Source organism: Aristolochia californica, unplaced genomic scaffold, assembly GCF_029961685.1.
Source record: "Aristolochia californica isolate CCGP_79_NKW_82.1479 unplaced genomic scaffold, dmAriCali1.0.hap1 SCAF_10, whole genome shotgun sequence".
NCBI classification, from domain to species: Eukaryota; Viridiplantae; Streptophyta; class Magnoliopsida; order Piperales; family Aristolochiaceae; genus Aristolochia; species Aristolochia californica.
This window is the reverse complement of record NW_027181771.1, coordinates 34,622,357-34,640,540: the sequence shown is the minus strand read 5'-3', so window position 1 is coordinate 34,640,540 and position 18,184 is coordinate 34,622,357. Positions and strand designations below refer to the sequence as shown.

General features: G+C 40.1%; 4 protein-coding genes across 4 annotated transcripts; 1 reads left to right on the top strand and 3 right to left on the bottom strand.

The window, feature by feature from the left end:
• Positions 1–942: 942 nt before the first annotated feature.
• LOC137942596 (anthocyanidin reductase ((2S)-flavan-3-ol-forming)-like) lies at positions 943–2,862 on the bottom strand. The gene is made up of 6 exons (XM_068788302.1): positions 2,693–2,862; positions 2,170–2,336; positions 1,886–2,086; positions 1,624–1,786; positions 1,305–1,509; positions 943–1,212 (listed from the first exon to the last, which is right to left on the bottom strand). Exons 1-6 carry the CDS (start codon positions 2,817–2,819, stop codon positions 1,068–1,070), a joined length of 1,008 nt encoding a protein of 335 aa, XP_068644403.1. The 5' UTR covers positions 2,820–2,862; the 3' UTR covers positions 943–1,067.
• A 1,833-nt stretch (positions 2,863–4,695) lies between these two features.
• LOC137942595 (uncharacterized) lies at positions 4,696–7,190 on the bottom strand. Its single transcript, XM_068788301.1, has 2 exons — positions 6,088–7,190; positions 4,696–5,586 (listed from the first exon to the last, which is right to left on the bottom strand). The coding sequence occupies exons 1-2, from the start codon at positions 6,701–6,703 to the stop codon at positions 4,955–4,957; spliced, it is 1,248 nt and encodes a 415-aa protein (XP_068644402.1). The 5' UTR covers positions 6,704–7,190; the 3' UTR covers positions 4,696–4,954.
• A 2,581-nt stretch (positions 7,191–9,771) lies between these two features.
• LOC137942594 (protein HEAT-STRESS-ASSOCIATED 32) lies at positions 9,772–14,235 on the bottom strand. Its single transcript, XM_068788300.1, has 5 exons — positions 13,993–14,235; positions 11,318–11,509; positions 11,018–11,228; positions 10,175–10,398; positions 9,772–10,092 (listed from the first exon to the last, which is right to left on the bottom strand). Exons 1-5 carry the CDS (start codon positions 14,113–14,115, stop codon positions 9,982–9,984), a joined length of 861 nt encoding a protein of 286 aa, XP_068644401.1. The 5' UTR covers positions 14,116–14,235; the 3' UTR covers positions 9,772–9,981.
• Positions 14,236–14,560: 325 nt separating this feature from the next.
• LOC137942593 (uncharacterized) lies at positions 14,561–15,264 on the top strand. Its single transcript, XM_068788299.1, has one exon. The coding sequence runs from the start codon at positions 14,618–14,620 to the stop codon at positions 14,906–14,908; it is 291 nt and encodes a 96-aa protein (XP_068644400.1). The 5' UTR covers positions 14,561–14,617; the 3' UTR covers positions 14,909–15,264.
• The last annotated feature ends 2,920 nt before the right edge of the window (positions 15,265–18,184 follow it).

The window sequence follows — 18,184 nt, the reverse complement described above, 5'->3', positions numbered from 1 at the left end:
TATTCACTTGCTATTCCTTTACCTTCAAGGCAAATTTGCGATATTTTGCTGTGAGATCTTTTAGTTGGTGGGTTTGAGTGGAATCGCTTATGATTAAATTCTATTTTCTTAAATAAGTGTAATTTGTCCTTTGAACATGTAATGGCAGCTTAAAAGATGCGAGCGGAAAGAGTGTAAACCAAAGAGTCTTCCAGTGCTGCAAAAGATGCATGTTAAGGTGGGGGACACAGTTAAAGTCATCTCAGGGTGAGAAAAGGGTAAAGGTGGGGAGATTACTCGATTCTTCAAGCACAATAGTACTGTGATAGTTAAAGACTTGAATTTGAAGATTAAGAATTTGAAGAGCAGAGAAGAGACTGAACAGGGACAGATTATTAAGGTTGGTATCTTTATATTAGCTTTATCCCTTGCTCGTTCCCAATTTTCTGCAAATTTATATTTCTTTGCACACTGTAACAACCATCTGTGCTCCAAAAGTAATTATGAGCAATGATCTATACTGGTGCTTCTAAGATACCAAATTGATGCTTAAAATACTCACTGTAGGTGTTCAAACAGATGGGCTTAGAATCATGGCCATTTTGTGTGACTGCTGATGAATTTCATCTGTTGATGGATTCACTACTAAGTAGAATATTTCGTGTAGTACATACATTAGGAAATAGTTGTGTTTAACTGTTGATGGATTCACTAGTGATCGACAGCAAGGAGAACTGGAAACGGAGAGTTAAAGAGAAAGAGACTACTTTAACAGCAGCAGTGGCTTAGAACAGAAAGCTTTCTAGCCTTCATGTAACTTCCAGTAATTGGTTTTGTTGTTAGTCTCATCTCAGTTTTCTTGTCAGCCAGAATTATGTGTTACCAAATTCATTTATTCAAACTGATGCTTCTCTAATTTCTTGAGGTAACATTTTCCATGTAGAAAACCAGAAATCTTGAGGCCATTTGTGTGAGTAGCAACATTTAACGTTTTCAATTAGCCTGGAAAACAAAGATGTGTCGTTAATACCAGTGAAGCCATGATAACATAAATATAAACTGTAGCTCGAATTAGTAACAAGGAATCCTCATTTTGGGAGCAGTCCTTTAGCCTTGAAGTACTCCACAGATTCATCATAGATCTCTGCAATTCCGAACTTGAAAGTAAAGCCTTCTTTGATCAGTTTCTCAGCAGATACTGGATACTTGGGTTTTGAAAGAAAGTCGCCAAAGCTGCAGCCAATTCTTACTTGGGTTAGAAAGACGGGAAGAATTTAACTGGTCTCAGTTCTCTCCAAATCATTATGCTTTTGATGTATACTTACTTTGTGGGCACTTCGTACTGCGGATATCTGTGTGAGAGTAACTTTGCAAGCTCCGGCACGGTTGTGCTAGCTGCGCAGCAAATGTACCTCCCAGATGCCGATTCCTTCTCGGCCAGAAATATGTGAGCTCGACAAACATCATCGACATGGACGAGAGGGACAGACCCATAGGCCAGTTGCATCGTTTGGAGTTTGAACTTGTTTCCTACACCAACCCAATAGTCGTGAAATTGCCTTTGTTCACTACCAATTTCAGTGAATATGCGAGAGCTTCAATACCTCAATGGCAGACAATCTTTCTCTCTCTCTGTCTCCTCACCTGTCATGAGTAAGGATAGAGCGAGGATGGCAGTCTGGGGAACATCCGGGGTGAGGGAGGGACCACTGACGAGAACAGGTAGAACAGAGATAAGATCAATCTGGTTTTCCGCTGCGAATTTCCATGCTTCTTTCTCCGAAAGAGTTTTAGATAATGGGTATCCCTGTTAATGGATTGAACTCGATTATTACTAGCTAAACAGTTACTGATGGGAGACATTAACATGATTTCTTGCGGTTTCATTGAGAATTGATCCATATACCCAATTGGGAGGCTTCTCGGAGACCAGAAACTCGACGTCACTCCAGCACTCCTCTGTCAGGACTCCACCGTCCTCTTTTTCCCGAAGTCTACAAACAGCAGCTATCGAAGATGTCAACAGTACGCGCTTCACCGTCTTTGTTTTAGCACAAGTTCTTAGGACGTTCAATGTCCCTTGGATGGCTGGTTTGATCATGTCGGTCTTCCAGGAAAAATAAAATGAAAATCCCCACAAATAAGTTCGCGCAACGACCATTTCTGGGGTTCAGTTGTGTGTGTTCTTACCTCTGGATCCTTCGAATCGGAGATTATCGGACTCGCGACATGAAACACAAGATCGCAGCCAAGGATGGGATCATCAAAGCTTCCTTCGATGGTCAGGTCTGCCCGGAAAAGTCTGAGGCGTTCGGAACCGGGAAGATTCTGGAGATGTGAAACCTTTGACTCGTTACCTGTATTGTTATCAAGATTCAAGAAAAGAACTCGCAAATCGGAGAAAATTTTCACGGCGAGAAACGAATTTAATTTATTTATTTATTGAATTAAATGAACCCCAAACTGATTCGTGGAAATGAAACGCGCATCTGCAACTAACGATCATCTACTCTCGTTTCAACCCAAAAATAGAAATAAAAACTAATAATCATCTGAAAATGATTTTTTTTCCATTTTCTGGCATTTTTTCTCAGAGATTCATAGATCCAAATAGGTAATCAAGCGTCACTCCATGATGAATGAGCTATGATTCGTTTAGCCATTAGAGAGCAGTCAACTTGCTTCTGTAAACTAAGACGGCGGAGAAACAAACCTGTGTCTCTCACAGTGGCGTTGACAATGTATCCTCTGTCAAGCAACTGCTTAACCAGCAGAGATGCCACGTAACCGTTGGCGCCGGTAACGCATGTCGTCTTCCCTGTGCCCTCCGTAGCGGTCATTCTGTGCCTTGACTTTCTTCCTTCCTGTATGCAGTTCAGAAGCTCTCCGTCCACTAAAGAACCTGTCTCTGTTTTTCTGCAACTGATTTTTCTGGTTTTTACATGGCACGAAGGTGGAGAATCATTATCTTTAAAACCCATCAATGAGATTAGTTTAATCCGCGGATGGCGTATTTTTCACGTTCAATATGATTACTTTTTTATACTTTGACGTCAGTGCAATTTATGTAGTTTTAACCTCCAAAGTCCAAATTATTGAAAACTAATTCAAAAACAGGGGCGGAGGATGGCCCTCTTCTCCTCTGTTCATTCATTCCATTGGAAATGGTGAAGGGGAAGGACGAATGCCTTCCTCCCTTGGGAGAGAGGTTTCTCTGTCATCCCCTACAAAAAGGATTCGTGCTTGCGGCATTGCAGATGTATCTCCCAGATGCCAACTCCTTCTTTCCCAGAAATATGAGCTCGACAAACATCATCGGCATGACCAGAGACTCAGACCCAGCGACATGTTGCAGGCTCTTAAGTCTTAACTCGTTTCTTACACCAACTCAAATAGATGATGGGGAATTAAATCTTTATAATCACCTCAAATATTTTACAACAGATGGCTGATCGGTTTTTCTGCCTTTAGGCGAACTTGTCCTCGGCCTCTGATTCCGTTAATAGGAACCTGGTCTTCGGGCTTATGTTAGGGTGTGTTATTCACAAGCTGAGCCTTACATTGGAGCAAACATGAAGCTTAGAGTGATAAAACTTCAAAAAGAAGTCATATAATACTCGGTTTTATCCAGGAACTTCCTCCGTCAACTGGTCCATTTACCTTTTGCGAATGTAGCAACAATTCACTGCAGATTTTTTTTAGCAAATTCCCACCTCGCCATTGTCTCGTATTGAAGTAGAGATTCCTGATTTCCCACTCTATGGCCTCACCTTCTGCTACAGAATCTTCCCCATATAAATCAAGAATGATTTTCACCTTTCTACGAAATGGGTGCCCCCTACAGGACCGCTATAACCATCAGAGCAGAGAATTTCTTGCAATTGTTCAGGAGGAATAATCGGCGGAGGAATAGAATTAAATACAGATAGCGATGGGCATAAGGACACCACTAGCGTATGCTTTCGCTGTTTTTCGCAGTTTAATCTTCTCTCTCTCCCTGTCATCTGGTTTGATTTATTCTTTGTCCGTTCCTACTTGCTCCAATCCATTGAAGGACCACATGTTACCGATGCCAATGGCCATAATTTATTCTCACCTACAAGCTATGACTTCAAGGCGTATCTTCCCTGTATTTTTTTCACAGCTTAAGGATAAGATAGTTTAGAGAGAAGAGTTCATCACTCGGGTGTTTAATTGAATTCACAAGAAAAACCCATATAATGACGACGAGCAGCTGAATGCTTACTGGTGTGCGTTGATGGCGGAACATTATCAATCTGCTCTGAATTGAATAAGAACATCCATATGGCCCATAAGTCAGTCCTCCGCCACACTTTGGAACGAGTCTTCTTCAATGTACGCTGTAAACCAGGTGTCAATTGTATCAACTGACTCCTAGCTGCAGAAATTGTCTAAAACTGATTCAGATTTCCTGAAGCTGAACGATGGGGGGTCTATTTTTTTAGGCTCGATTGATTTGTAAGCTTCTTTGCCATTAATAAGTTCAGTAGAACAGGGATGAGAGGTTGTCCCCACTATCTTTCCATACTCTTGAGGGAAGAATTTCGTCCAGTTGAGAATCTGAGTTATTTGATCAATCACATCCGGTTTCTTATCTGGGTAGATGCCCGTGGAGTTCTCACATGGAACAGATTAACAGACAATAACCGTGACAGAAAACGAATTAGCTTGCATCAATTCACATGGCATTTATTATACACGGGAGCAGCTAATATTAACTCCACAGATGAATTGTGTTCAGATGACCACCATAAACAAGAAAGCACCAAAAAAAAAAAAAAGATCAAATGGTGAAAAAATGTAAGTGCAAACTGGAAAAAGGAATTCTCAACCAACTTTGATCTGAACAAGAGTCTGGTGACCCAATTCACCAAACAGTGGCAATCAAACAAAATTACAATTTGGATCTGAAACAAAATGCAAAATAAATTTTTTCTTTGTTTTTTTTTTCTTGCTAAGGTTTACAGATTACCACAAAGCATGGAAGCAGAGCTCTTGGATTCAGGAGGTAAAGCTCCTCGATGTTCGAGTAAAGTCCTACTTTTCCTGCCAATGAATCGAACCCAGTCTGGCCTAGAAGTTCTTGAAAGTTTTCCAGAGGCCTGTGAACCCTTCCAGCTATGACTCTACAAACCAGCAATGCCTTCCTCACTACAGCATTCTCTTCATATACTTCAATGGATTCAAAGGCTCTTCCGCTTGTTGAAGTTGTGAAAACTCCAATCCCTCCCTTCAACTCCTTTTTGGTGGAGAACCCATGTCTGATAATCCGACAGATGCTGCATTTTTCAGAAGTACAGAGACTAGAGGAGCCATTCACTCCTAACGAACAGGCCACAGTAGTGCCATAGAATCTCAATAGCTCGTTGCCATCAGCTAGGCAACGGGGGTGCTTTTTGGGCAGTTTGCTTGCTTTGATTTTAACCATTTCTCTGTATTCTTCGAATCGGGCTAGAGTTTTCTGCATGTTATGGACCTTCAAGACCCTCTCAATGCGCCCGCAGTGGTTTTCCGATTTTAACCAGCTTGTCCTGCAGATTATCTCTACAATCTTCCTGGAAGAGTCGCCCTCCACTAGTTCCGTCACTGCAACAGAAAAAGTTCAAAATTGTTAGCTTCCCGGTCAGATGAAGCCTGTAACGCAGTAAGAAAATGAAATTTGTGATGAACTACCAAGTAAACTGAGATTAACAAATCATGAAGAATTTAACGTGATCCAAGGAGAGAATAACAGAACATTTTGTATGTCTATGAGCAAAGCTAGGAATCTCAGAAAACAGAAAAATGAAAATGGGTTCGCGTCAGTGGGGATCCATAATCAAATAATTGATATAAGAGCAAAAACAAGAATTTCTAACCCACAAGGAGATCCTACGAATGAAAAGTCTACAAAGAAGCATAAGATGATGAACTATGAGGTACTCTGTTGCATTGAATGACTAACAAACTCTGCAGCAATTTACAGGAAGAACAGCATCAACATGAATAACTCAGTAAAGCTGATTCCAGTAATAAAAAGAAAACAAACCATATGCATTTCATCAAGAAGGGGAACGAGAATAAAAAAAAAAAAGACTGCTAATTTACCTGCATGCTTTGAAAGGTGATGTACTTCTGCAACTTCCCACTTCCCAAATTGTTCTCCGCACTTGTGGCAACTGATAGTGGAGGAGCCATTTGAATCAGTCTCAAGAGAAGACCTCGGAGTTGATTGAACTGCAGATACGGCGCCAGAAATAACAGAACCTTCTCTATCAGAAAATAAACCAGGAGGCTTCCTGGGAGGGGTGGCGGGGCTCCGGAAAGTAGGGTTGTAGTGTAGGGTATGGTGTCCTCCCGGGCCAGGAGTCCCAGGCCTCAGCGTACCCACAAATGTAGACCCTCCACCACCTTCACTGTACCCTCCGAGACCGGTTATCTTGAGCTCACACCTGGAGTTGCTTAGAATGACTTCATGGGTTATAGGGTTGAGAAATTCACTGCTTCCGATGGACCTTGGACTGCAACTTGGCGGCTTTTCTAGGTGTCTTTTGCTTCCGTGAATCACATCCTTGAGGTTGGCAATGGACCTGGAACAACCAGACCTGGCTGTTTTTCTAGTCAAAATGGAGCTCAAATGGCTTCTAGCTTTTGGGTCATAAACATCTGATGGCTCCGATTTGCAATGGAGGGATCTCTTAAGAGCAAACCAAACTGTTGGCATCTCTTCTGTTATCGGATGATTCTTCAAATATTCAAAGCTTTTCCTGGATTCAAGAGCACATCATTCTCCATTACCATCTTCCCCCACATCCATCACCTTACCGTTGATTAATATCCACCATCTGTTGAGAATCGAAGAAATCCCCATCTCAATTCCTCCATGGAGAGCCCCCATGAACCGGAGAAACAAGCACGTGGAGAGGCTCGTCTCAAACGCTTTGCCTGGAGAAAGTGCAGACAGATAAAGACACTCCTCGAGAAGCTAAAACGATGAGAAACGGGGCAGCATCTCTCTTGGGTTTCCTCTCCGGCTTGAGGAATCCAACCCCGGCGATGAAAAATCCCGGCTAGTAGAAGCATTTAATAAATTGGACCCAGAAGCGTACTCCACACATGACAAATATCGTGGGTTTTTAAATGAGAACTGAGAGGGCATTGATTATATCCTGAAATAAATCTAGGTCACAGACTCACAGATACAGTACCAGCGCCTCCTGCCAGGTAAAGAGTGATTTTGACCCGACCTTAGGGATGACCTAAAAGCAGATCTTAAATTGCCAGTTTTTGTTGATTATCCTACATACCGAATGCACTGCCATTGTTTGCGGAAAATCCAGCAAAAGTTTTGTCCAGTGAGAAGCTGATGAGACTGAATCTTGATTTTCATCTTTTCACTTTTTAACATTCCAATCCTAAATAACAAAAAACATTGCTTGGGATCTGAACGATGACGGAAATCTTTACCATAATTTTTTTTTTCAAATTTGAACCATTCGAAGCTCTGACATCCTCGGTTTGCCGTCCGGATAACGGAAGCCATGCATGGCTAGAGCTTCTCACAAGATGATTCATGTTAAGGACTAGCGAAAATACCCGTCCGGAGAAGATTTCTGAATGAAAGAAACGCATTTAAATTTTGTCAGTGTCTGCAGATTGCATTGATTAAGATGCAGTCATCCAGAGGCTTGTTTGGTTCAATTTTCACTCTCAGTCACCTCAGCGAAACTCTATTGATAATTAATGAATACCAGGGACACCCCTTCCTCGTTCAAGAATATCACGCCTGCCATTGTTGTTTTAATGGGACCACAGTGCCAGGTGACCATCTGTCATCTCCGGTATTCGGAGAAAAGTAATTGTTGTCCCTGCATTTTAATGGAGAAAACGCAGGAGCCATCTGGGCACAGTTCGTACTTGTCAATCAAATTCAAGTTTTTGGTTTCAAGGGAAGCATGAAATCTCAACCAAAACGGACAGGCTATAGATGACTGATAGCAAATTGATAAAAGAGAGAAACCCTCCAGCCAGAATGTAAATGGTCCGCTTAATGTGGAGCTCAAAACAATTTCTTCGCGCATGTCTGCATCAATGGCGACCAGAGGCCCCGGGTGTCAGCTCTTACCGGCTTGTTATAGGGGAAACAATTCTTTTTGAGTTTTGACTCAACTACATGGTTACACGTGATCATAAATCCTTTCTTCCCGCTCCATCGTCATCGGTAATCTGTAAAAAATTACGGAAGCAGAAAAAGTAGTAATAGAGTGAAGATGAGACGAGCTGAGAGACGAAGTCACTACTATTCCAGTCTTCAAATCCCGTCCATCACCCTATTTCCATCTTCAGTTCCATCTGCAAAAACGTCTTCAAACTAAGGACTCTGATCAGAATTCAGAAATGCTGCTGAATCTCTTCAAGGACGACGTTTTTACTTCAATTAAATGCACACTCAGAGTTCAGGTAATCAAGGACCTGCGAACCAGTGAAATGAAAATATTTGGTTAAATGACGAATCTGAAGAAGCTCAATTGTAGCGATTTAAAAAGCGTGTTTGATTACCTGATTAGATACAGTACATGAAGCAAAGAATGTCGAAGCCATTATTACGAATCTATACACAAAAGAAACAGATGCAATTAATATACAGATTTCATGGCGGAAAGCTTTTCATTTATCTGTGGATTACTAAGTCTCCGTGAGGGACGCCGCGTCCCCTTAAATGCTACTGCAATTTGCAATAATAAATGTGGATATGATATTCAAAGAAGACAATACGGGGATTCTTCTCTGTTACATTATAACAAATCATAACAGGTAAGTCAACCATCTGTTAATGAAAATAATTTAATTTTTGTGATTGGAAGTGGGGGCTCCCTCTTGTTGTGTTTTCGTATAGCAGCAAAACAAAATTCAAATTTTGATAAAAGCTTTTCCACTACTAATTGTGTTCTATTTTCAGAGTTTGCCGCAATTGCTGCTTTGAATAGAGTCAGCTCGATACACGCTCTGATCACTGAAACAGCCAACAGTGAGAGATTGAAACCAACAGCCAAACGCAGCTGTTACAATTTCTCGTACCAATTGCCATTAAATCTTACCAGCACGAATCACACAGTAATGGGTTATCCAAGATCTCCATTCCACAAAAAGACCCGTCTTTTTCATCAGCTTTCGGCGATTTCTTGTTACAGTTACAGTTAATGACTTGACAGAAAGCTCTGTTGCTTATATCTGATTCCTTCACTGAAGCGATTGGTGGCTTGGCGCGGCACTGCAACTCTGCATCGCCATGGAAGCGCGAGCGTTTCTTGGGAAATGTTCCCACCATTGTTAGTATTTGACCGAGCATTTCTTTCGAAAGCGCGTGTGGTTTCGAAGGTTGCATCAGGAGTTTATAATTCTAATTTCTGATTAAGTGCCTGTTGCAGAACTGGTCGGTCGCCTGCATTAATTGGAGAAGACAGCTTGGGTTTTGCCAGTGAAAACTGAAATGATCTCCAGGACGGCTTGGGTTTTTGCCAGTGAAAATCGTTTGACCTGGACAATGTCATCCTTATTTCGTAAAAAATTCATTGGAGGGCTTAAACTTCTTCCCGGATTTAGTATTACAAATGGGAGGAGGGGGCATAGGACCCTCCTTACTTCCCTCTCTCCCTCTCTCCCTCTCTCCTCCCTCCCATTCCCATCGCTACGGTGATCCCGTCTAAAATCTTGCTGGAAGTACATTTTAAAAATCTTTCAGATGTATACATGTTAAAAAGCCGATACTGCTTTGACTGTGAGAGAGATACAGGAAGCAGAAACAATTGTAGAAGAAACGTGAATAGCAATCCTGGAAACAATTTCTGCAGCTAGGAGACGAGTACAATCGCTTTCCATACATTTAATATAGGTTCTGTAGAACTTTTGTAGCAATCTCAGGACTTCTCACAGTTATACGACACTGGATAGAGCTATACATACCACATATACGCACAAGGTGGAGGACTAGCTTTTATTGATTCACATCAGGAAAAATGAAGAGCTTAAGACGGACGTGTGATCTGTACCCAGACGACTGCCTCGAAGGCATTCCAAGTTCATCACCTGCGAATGATCGATAAAGAGATTCACCTGAAAACACAATCGTAAATCAGGGGTTCAGAGTTTCCATGATTGAGAGTTAAGTGGGATATAGATCTGGAAGAAAACTTACCCTTGGCCCGTACTGCTTTATAAACCACTCAGAAGTATTAGGATATGACGCTTCAAACATGATTTTCTCAAGGCCCAACCGACTTATGATCTTTGCCACAAAGTCAGTCCGCATCTTGTCAGCATATCTACACACATCATCTGCATCAATCATAATCATATCTGCCCCAGCTTCCAGGAATCTCTCAGCTCTTCTGATTAACCAGTCCACATCCTCGACAATCTCTGCAAACAGACATTTAAGACTTCCCACAATAAAACTAGAATAGGCATACATAAACCAATAAAATCAACAAATATGACCTTGCAGATTAACAGGGATCAAATGCACCAATTTTAGGGCCATATGGAAAACTAAGTGCACCAGGATCTTGTGGACGACTGTGAGAACAAAGCTTTTATTAAGAAAGCAAGATGTAAGTCCTCTGTGAGAAGATGAGTCAGATAATCGATAAATTGCACCAACTCAGTGAACTGATGGTTAAAGGACACTCAGCAACAAAGAGAGGGCACAGGTATGGACAAATTTATAAGATTTTTAGTTAATTTATATTGGTCGATATCGATTGAAAATATATTGATGTGAAACATCTAGTTAACAGGTAGCAACGCACAGAAGAAAAATATCCATAGACATTATTGACAGTCTGTAATGGATGTACTCTTTTTTTTTTTTTTTTACCATGCAAAAATTTCTTTGTATGGATGGAATCTAGAATCCATAGCTTAGAGGTTGGTCTACACCCAATTTCTACCACTTTTACATTCATAAATTCCCACTTCATAGCAACGACAGACTATATCCAATATTTGAACACACATGAAAATGAGGTCGTCCTCTTACCAGGATTTTGAAGAACAGGAGGTTGGTAAGCCCCAAATGCTCTATTGCTAGGCTTTGGAATCTCGGATGATTCAACTTTCAGAGTAAACTGAGGCTTTACCTTAAGACCTGCACTCTTGATCATGCGAACAAATCTCAAGAGAGCTTCTTCAGGAAGTTTAAGTGAACTAACATTTATCTCAACAGTATCGAAACCCAGTTGCTTACATTCCTGCATGGATGTATAACAACAAAATTAAAACAGTATCATTTATTACCCATTATGATATGGTTAAACTTAAAACAGGCCTCAATGCACACCTCAAGATATTGTTTGAAACCAGTGGGTCCCTTGTGCAGGAGTTGCTCAGACCAGTCACCTGTGCTGACATATACATTGTGTCTGTGTGCCATATCAGTTATTTCTCTTATAAAAGTTTTTGGCATCCAACTGTGTGAGCCTCCAGAGAACTTCAAACCATCAACAAACTGTCCCATGGTCTCGAAAATATCCTGCAAAAATATATGTTTTCATAAGATCTTGCAACTGGAATTCCTTCAATATCCATCCCTATAAGCAGGTTGTTGATAACCTTAAAAACACTGATGGCCTATAATTTTTATAACCAGTCTCCGTTTGGTTGTGGTTTGAAGTAAATCCTCTACTTGATTCCCTCTAATCTCTGTCACCAGATTTTGGTTGAATTTTTTAATTTTTAGTCGGATCTTGTTAACTGCATTCTACCTAGTCAACATTGGCCAGAACCTTCTACCAGCCAGCTGCCACAGCCAAGCAGATCTGGCCAATGCACCCTCATATACTCTCCACTTAAGAAGATGACCCTAATACGCCATCATGAACTTTCATGTGTTTGGACATTTTCTGAAATTGCAGGTTCTTGGATTTTTTTTTAAATGACTCGGATATTATTTTTAAATAGTAACAGTTCCCAAACAGTGACCATTAGTTAATATTATTACTAAAGGAGAGGTAAGTATAATTAGTCAATTCTTCTAGCAGCTCTGATATTACTCTCACCTAAGCAAACACCACAAAAACGCTTCTGAACACCACTCTCATACTAATTTAAAATGGCCAGAACAGTAGTGTCAGGGACCAATGTCAGCTTGGCCAATGATCGACAAACAAGCCTTCCTGAAGGAGAGATTAGTATAATTACTCTATTTTTTTACCAGCTCTGATATTACTCTTTGGATGATCAAACACCAAATAAACCCTTCTGAACACCACAATTATACTGATTTAAAATGGCCTGAATAGCAATACCAGGTACGATGTCAGCTTGACCAATAATCCACAAACAAGCCTGAGCAAAATATCCAAAAATCTGACCATGCCATGGAAATAGTTGAGGCAGCAGCTAACATATGTACCAAGCTACTAAAACCAGTACTCCATATCAATTACAGGAAAGAAGAAAAAACTTTGTTGAGTGGGAAAAAGTCACATATTGAAAAACGAGAAGAAATGTTAATGGGTTATAAGACTAAGCAATAGGCCTCCTAAGTGGCTAATCATTTTGGGATGGAACCGGGTTCAACCCAAAAATTCAACATAACACTAGAGCAGGTTGTGTGTGTTGGCAAAGGCCCAGTTTGTGCCCCCCATTATAAGACTAAGCAATAGGCTTCCTAAGTGGCTAATCATTTTGGGATGGAACCGGGTTCAACCCAAAAATGCAACATAATACTAGAGCAGGTTGTGTGTGTTGGCAAAGGCCCAGTTTGTGCCCCCCAAGTTATCTCTGTATTATGGGCTCCATAAGGTAGCCTCTTAGGCGCTACTCAATTTGGGATGGAACTAGCTTCAACCCAAAAATCCAACAAGCTTCATCAAGAGAAGAGTAGAGGAAGAAACAAAATTCAATACACATTCTAAGCACTGATAGACAGGATCATATACTGACAAGCTCACACTCTACTCCAATCGAATTAAACTCGTGGATGGGTGTCTTACTGGCCATATCACTGATTCATCTCCAATCTCTGTCACTATTAACAATTCATAGAAAACCTTGGAAAAAAAATTTAATGAATATAATTAACATTTTTGTTGTTGTTGTTGTTGTTGTTAATTTCATCATACCATGCTGGTATCAGAGAACCACCAACGAACCAGCCAATTTACCCTGCCAGATCTGCCAATCCTCTGCCAACAGCATTGGCACCATCCTCAGCTTCACATACACTAATTAAGCTACAGTATGAAGCACAATATCCGCAACAGTTAACTCTCCACTCAGCAGTATCAACAAATTCTATCCTCTGAATAAATGTTCGGGTACAAAAGTATTTTTCTAACATAGTAATAGTTTCCAATCTACAGAAGTAACAAATTAATGTTGCTAGCAAAAGAGAGAATGCCGTATGATGAATAAGACCAAAATTACTCCAGATGCTATTCTCTTCTAGAAATTTTTATATAAATTACACTAGCCAATTACCACATGAACAATTCATAACACCATTCTCGTTCTGATTTAACATGGCATGAATGTGGTATCCCGACACGAATTCACATTAGCCAGCGAGATATAAACCATTCTGAGCATGGGAGCGTAACTTGAATCACGAATTACTCAACGACAGAGCTAAGGCCGCAGTTATCTAGTGTAACAAGATTCTAAGACCAGGTACCAGAAAAGAAAAGAAAGAGCAACGTAGATGACCATAATAAAGCGACAGCGGAGAGGATCATATACTGACATACTGAAAAAAAGAAAAAACTAATCAAACAAATCTCAAACTCCAATAAATTGAATAATGATGGATGAATAACTCTATCCAGTACACAAAACACAGAAAAAGGAGTAAAAACAAGCTGGATTTAAATCAACATAACGACCAAAAAAAATTCAGCCATAAAAAGCAGACACCAGGATACCACAAATCGAACGCAGAAGGAAAAATATATATCAGAAGGAAAAAAAAAAACAAAGAAAGAAGGCGAAGCTAATATACGAAAAGAGTCTAACCTGAAGCACACTCTTGTTCATGAGCGTGTAATGGGGACCCCTCATTTCCGTAACTCCAAACCTCCTAGGCTTTTCAGGACGATCTTCGTCTTCGAAGAAACTCTTCCACTGATAAACAGCCATTTCCAACGCTTCTGGATTGGAGTCAGAAATCCGTGAAATGGAGGAAATGTTGCTTTTCTGCCCCCTCTCGGGTCTTTCCCGGATGTGAACTTTATTACCACTGTGGAAGCTCGTAGCTCGTTCTGGAAGAATCTCAACGTTCCCGAGTCCCGACTCCAGTTTGTATTTGTATGCCAAGCGGTTCGGTGTTGGTTTCGCGGCATGCCTGAGTCGTCTCGAAGCTCGAACTAGAGTCGACCCGGATTAGCTTGTTTTTCAAGGACATTTTTAGATTAAATTTATGAGAATTATAAATTATAAAATTATTTTATAATTAAATTATAAGAATATATAATTAATTTTAAAAAATAATAACAGTATAAATATATATAATTAAAATATTAATAATAAATTTATTTATATATATCATACCTGTCCTTCTACGAGACTTCGACCGGCTCAGATATCTTCGCCCATCCATCTACACTGCAAGCTGCAGAGCCTAGGTTTGTCTGGAGAAGCCATGGGAATCCTCTCCTGGTGGAGAAAGAAAGAGTCGCCCGACGCAAAATTGAAACAAACCACAGCTGCAAAGCCGGCGGGGGGGATTACTGTTTCAGATGGGGAACTCCCTGGAATGAATGGGGCGGAGGAGGTGCGCCGGCCCGCTGAAGTGACCGTCTTCGAATTTGGGTCGTCCACCGGAGTTACCATCGCCGGATACTGCCCAGTTTCAGATGATTTGGAGCCATGCCGGTGGGAGATTATGCCCTCTGCTGCTGCTGACGCCCCGCAGTTTCGGGTAGTTTTCTGATAATGAATTAGCCAATAACTCTTTCTACTTCTTATGTATAGAAGTGATTTGGCTGTATTATTGGGTGAAAGTGAATGTATTTCTATCTTAGGATATGCCTTCTGGGGCATGGTCTACTCTTTGGATAATGGAGAGCTGGAACCGGTGATGCTCAAGTTGTATTTCTGCTCTTTTTCTTTTTTCCCAGTCCCTGTCATTGTGTTACAGAATTGCTTGTTACGAACTGATGGTTAGACTAGCTCATCTACCACGTACATGGAATGGGTTTTCGTTTTAATTAGTTACCACTGGTGGTGGTAGTAAATTATTTCTTTGAAATATTAGTGGAATTGAGCCTCGGAAGCAATCCTTGAGCACGTGCACTATCTGTATTCCTTAATAATAGGATTGAAGTGCTCTCTTTCCTTCCAAGTTCCGTCAGACTTGAGTTCATATTTTAAACCAAGTACATTGTGAAAAAGCTACTGATTCATAAGTTGAAGGATGACACAGACAGGACAATGGCGAACTATGGATTTCTTTTACTAATAAAAAAAAAACTTTGTTAAGCACTCTATTTGAAGAGTTTTTTAATTGTGATTAGAGTATGCAATTATTCATGTAGTTAAGTTTCTCTTTACTGTTCATTACATGGATGTATTGTACTTTGACCCAAGACTCTAAATCTTTAAAGAAGTTAGTGGCCCCTTTGAAATTTCTCTCAAAATGTGATTTTTTCACTTAATTCCAGTTTTCTCAACCATAGGAAGATGGCCTTCAAAATCAGACTTTTTTCATGGTTTTCTTTTCTTTAGCCTTTGTTGTTGCCATTATCTACTATCCATTTCCACTTATGGTCTTCATTTTTTCTCGTTAACTGTGGTGTAAAGGTGTCATTTCAGCCATGCGTGATCAAGTGTAATGGGAATAGCAGTTTGAATGACAACTTACATCCCTGCCGATTCCAGACATACGTTAGCTTTTTTTATGTAGTTACTTGTGACAGGAACATCTCTACATTAGAAATCGCTTCACTTCCATTTGGCTATTTCTTACCCTGCATTGACCATATCTTACTATCCATTGATCATATATAAATTCCATGTTTTGAAGGTGTGACTTAGCGTATGACTAGTAGTTGTGATATGAGGACCTTGTATCATCCAGCACCATAGGATGAGATCTGTGAACCCCTCAATCTCCCATGAAAGTTTCTTAAGATGGCATTTTCCTAATATGTCATCGTTCACAGCAACTTTCAGAATCATTGCTCAAAGCAACCAACTCTTCCGATTCTTCTCAATCTTTACTACCTTCATAGTGGTAGAGCATAGAGCCTGCAAAGATTAGCAATATCTGCAGACGCTACTAAATATGATTTCTTACATGTTTTATTATTACTATTGAGTTTTGCTGGTTTTAATATTAATGCACTGAATTAAATTGCATATCTTGGTACATTGTCAATCTGTTGCTGGGTAGTTCACAATGATTCAGCAACATTCTGAATTTTCTTTGGCAAAGGTTCAAACCCGTCCATACAGGGCTCTATTTGTTTATACTTTCTTTTGACGACATTTCTTGCTGGAGTAAAAATTTCCTATTCCTGTGATGAATGAATAATCAATTAAATGTGTCCAGGAAGGTTGTTCAGTCATCCTAGATTAAAATCCTTGCTTCTTTAGCTGAGTTTTTGCATGTTGCAGGCTCTAATCAGATTCCAAATATTTTGTTGTTTATAAAGTTTCAAGTGAAAAAAAATAAGGAATTACTACTATTTATTGCTTCTGAATAATTTTAAATTTCCTATATAAATGTTCCATGACATTAAGGTCTTTGGCTATGTATGTGAGCTGGCTAAAGAGACCAATTTTCTACACGGTTAAGAAGAGTAATGAAAGAAATGACATGATTCTTGTCTATTATCCATAATACAGAGTGATGTGCTTAGGTCAATGGGAAGATTGACAATTGAATGAGATGATGCTTGTTAGAAGCTATTACATTGCAGGACACTCTGCGGCTACACCCCTCATCTGGTGTGCCATTTTCTGGTCATCAGCTCTTATTTTTTCTACTGTTTTTTTCTTAGGATGTAGCATTATAATCCGCTGAGAAGGTTTGGTTGCATAAACCAATTGAATGAGCTCTATGAAAACTGCTGTCACAGGGTGAGATTAAATGAAACTTAGGCGGAAATGTATTGACTTAGCGTAACAGCTTCAAGATGAATATCAGTTATGCAAGCCAAATATTCCTCCTGTTTCCCTCAGTTTGGGTATGTGGAACGAAAGTATGAACAACTGATCTGGAGAGCCCTTTCTACATATTTTTTGGTTTGAACTGTTCCAAAATCTATGTTGTTGAGTTTGCTGCACCGAGAGGAGTTGTGGTAATGCCCTTTGTACTGAGTGTTAAAGGATTCGATTTTGTTCATATTATTCAAATCAGTTACCTGAAGCATTGGTGGGGGAGTTAGTGTTACATTATGTGTAACAAATGCTCACATCTCTGAACTGAAGGGAGACATTATGGTTATTGTGCATTACATTGTTCGTATATCCATTCTGTTTTGGGTTTTGGGAAACATGTCACATGGTAAGTATCAGGTTCACCCCTGAGGTCGTTCATACACGTTATGGTCGGTACACCCTGTTCTCCTCAAAAAATTTGATGCACTTCGGCTATGAGGTGAACTACAGGTTTAAGTTTTTAACAGAACTGCTGGTGTCAATACTTTATTCAAGTTGCTGTTCTCATTTGCTGGATGTATAATACTAAGTTCAGACTTGATTATTGGATACTAAAAATCAAATTACAATATATGGGTAAAGCTCGTACTAACCCATTGGTCTATATCAGATTCAACTTCTTATCAGGACTATAGTATACTAAGATCTGGAAGCCAGTTAAAACTTAGTTCATCAGGCAGGCAGGGTTTACAGGCTTGGTGCCCCACGCGGGACAGAAAAGGTAGAGGGGCAGGTGCCCCCTGTATGATTGAGTTGCTAGGTCCGTGAAGGTTATTTGGATGAGGCACTTGCAATTGATATATGAAGCTCCTTTCGAGCCGACCAAGAACATGTGGGCTGCCTTGCTTACTGCTTGTAGGATTCACAAGAGTGAGCGGCAGAGAGATTTCTTGGAATGGAGCATGAGAAGCTAAGTAGCTCTATATGGTGCTTTTGAACATATATAACAGCTCAAATAGACCTGGTAAAGTTGTGAAGCTTGTGGCCTAGAAGAATAGATGGTCAGAATATTGATTGATTACAATAATTCATTTGATTTACAATG

Coding starts and splice junctions, on each gene's coding strand:
- LOC137942596 (XM_068788302.1), bottom strand. CDS start 2,819: ATGACCGCTACGGAGGGCACAGGGAAGACGACATGCGTTACCGGCGCC. Junction 1,787..1,885: donor CCGAGAAGCCTCCCAATTGG/GTATATGGATCA, acceptor ATCCATTAACAG/GGATACCCATTATCTAAAAC. Junction 1,213..1,304: donor CAGTACGAAGTGCCCACAAA/GTAAGTATACAT, acceptor AATTGGCTGCAG/CTTTGGCGACTTTCTTTCAA.
- LOC137942595 (XM_068788301.1), bottom strand. CDS start 6,703: ATGCCAACAGTTTGGTTTGCTCTTAAGAGATCCCTCCATTGCAAATCG. Junction 5,587..6,087: donor TCACCTTTCAAAGCATGCAG/GTAAATTAGCAG, acceptor TTTCTGTTGCAG/TGACGGAACTAGTGGAGGGC.
- LOC137942594 (XM_068788300.1), bottom strand. CDS start 14,115: ATGGCTGTTTATCAGTGGAAGAGTTTCTTCGAAGACGAAGATCGTCCT. Junction 11,510..13,992: donor TGAACAAGAGTGTGCTTCAG/GTTAGACTCTTT, acceptor ATATTTTTGCAG/GATATTTTCGAGACCATGGG. Junction 11,229..11,317: donor GTTTCAAACAATATCTTGAG/GTGTGCATTGAG, acceptor ACATCCATGCAG/GAATGTAAGCAACTGGGTTT.
- LOC137942593 (XM_068788299.1), top strand. CDS start 14,618: ATGGGAATCCTCTCCTGGTGGAGAAAGAAAGAGTCGCCCGACGCAAAA.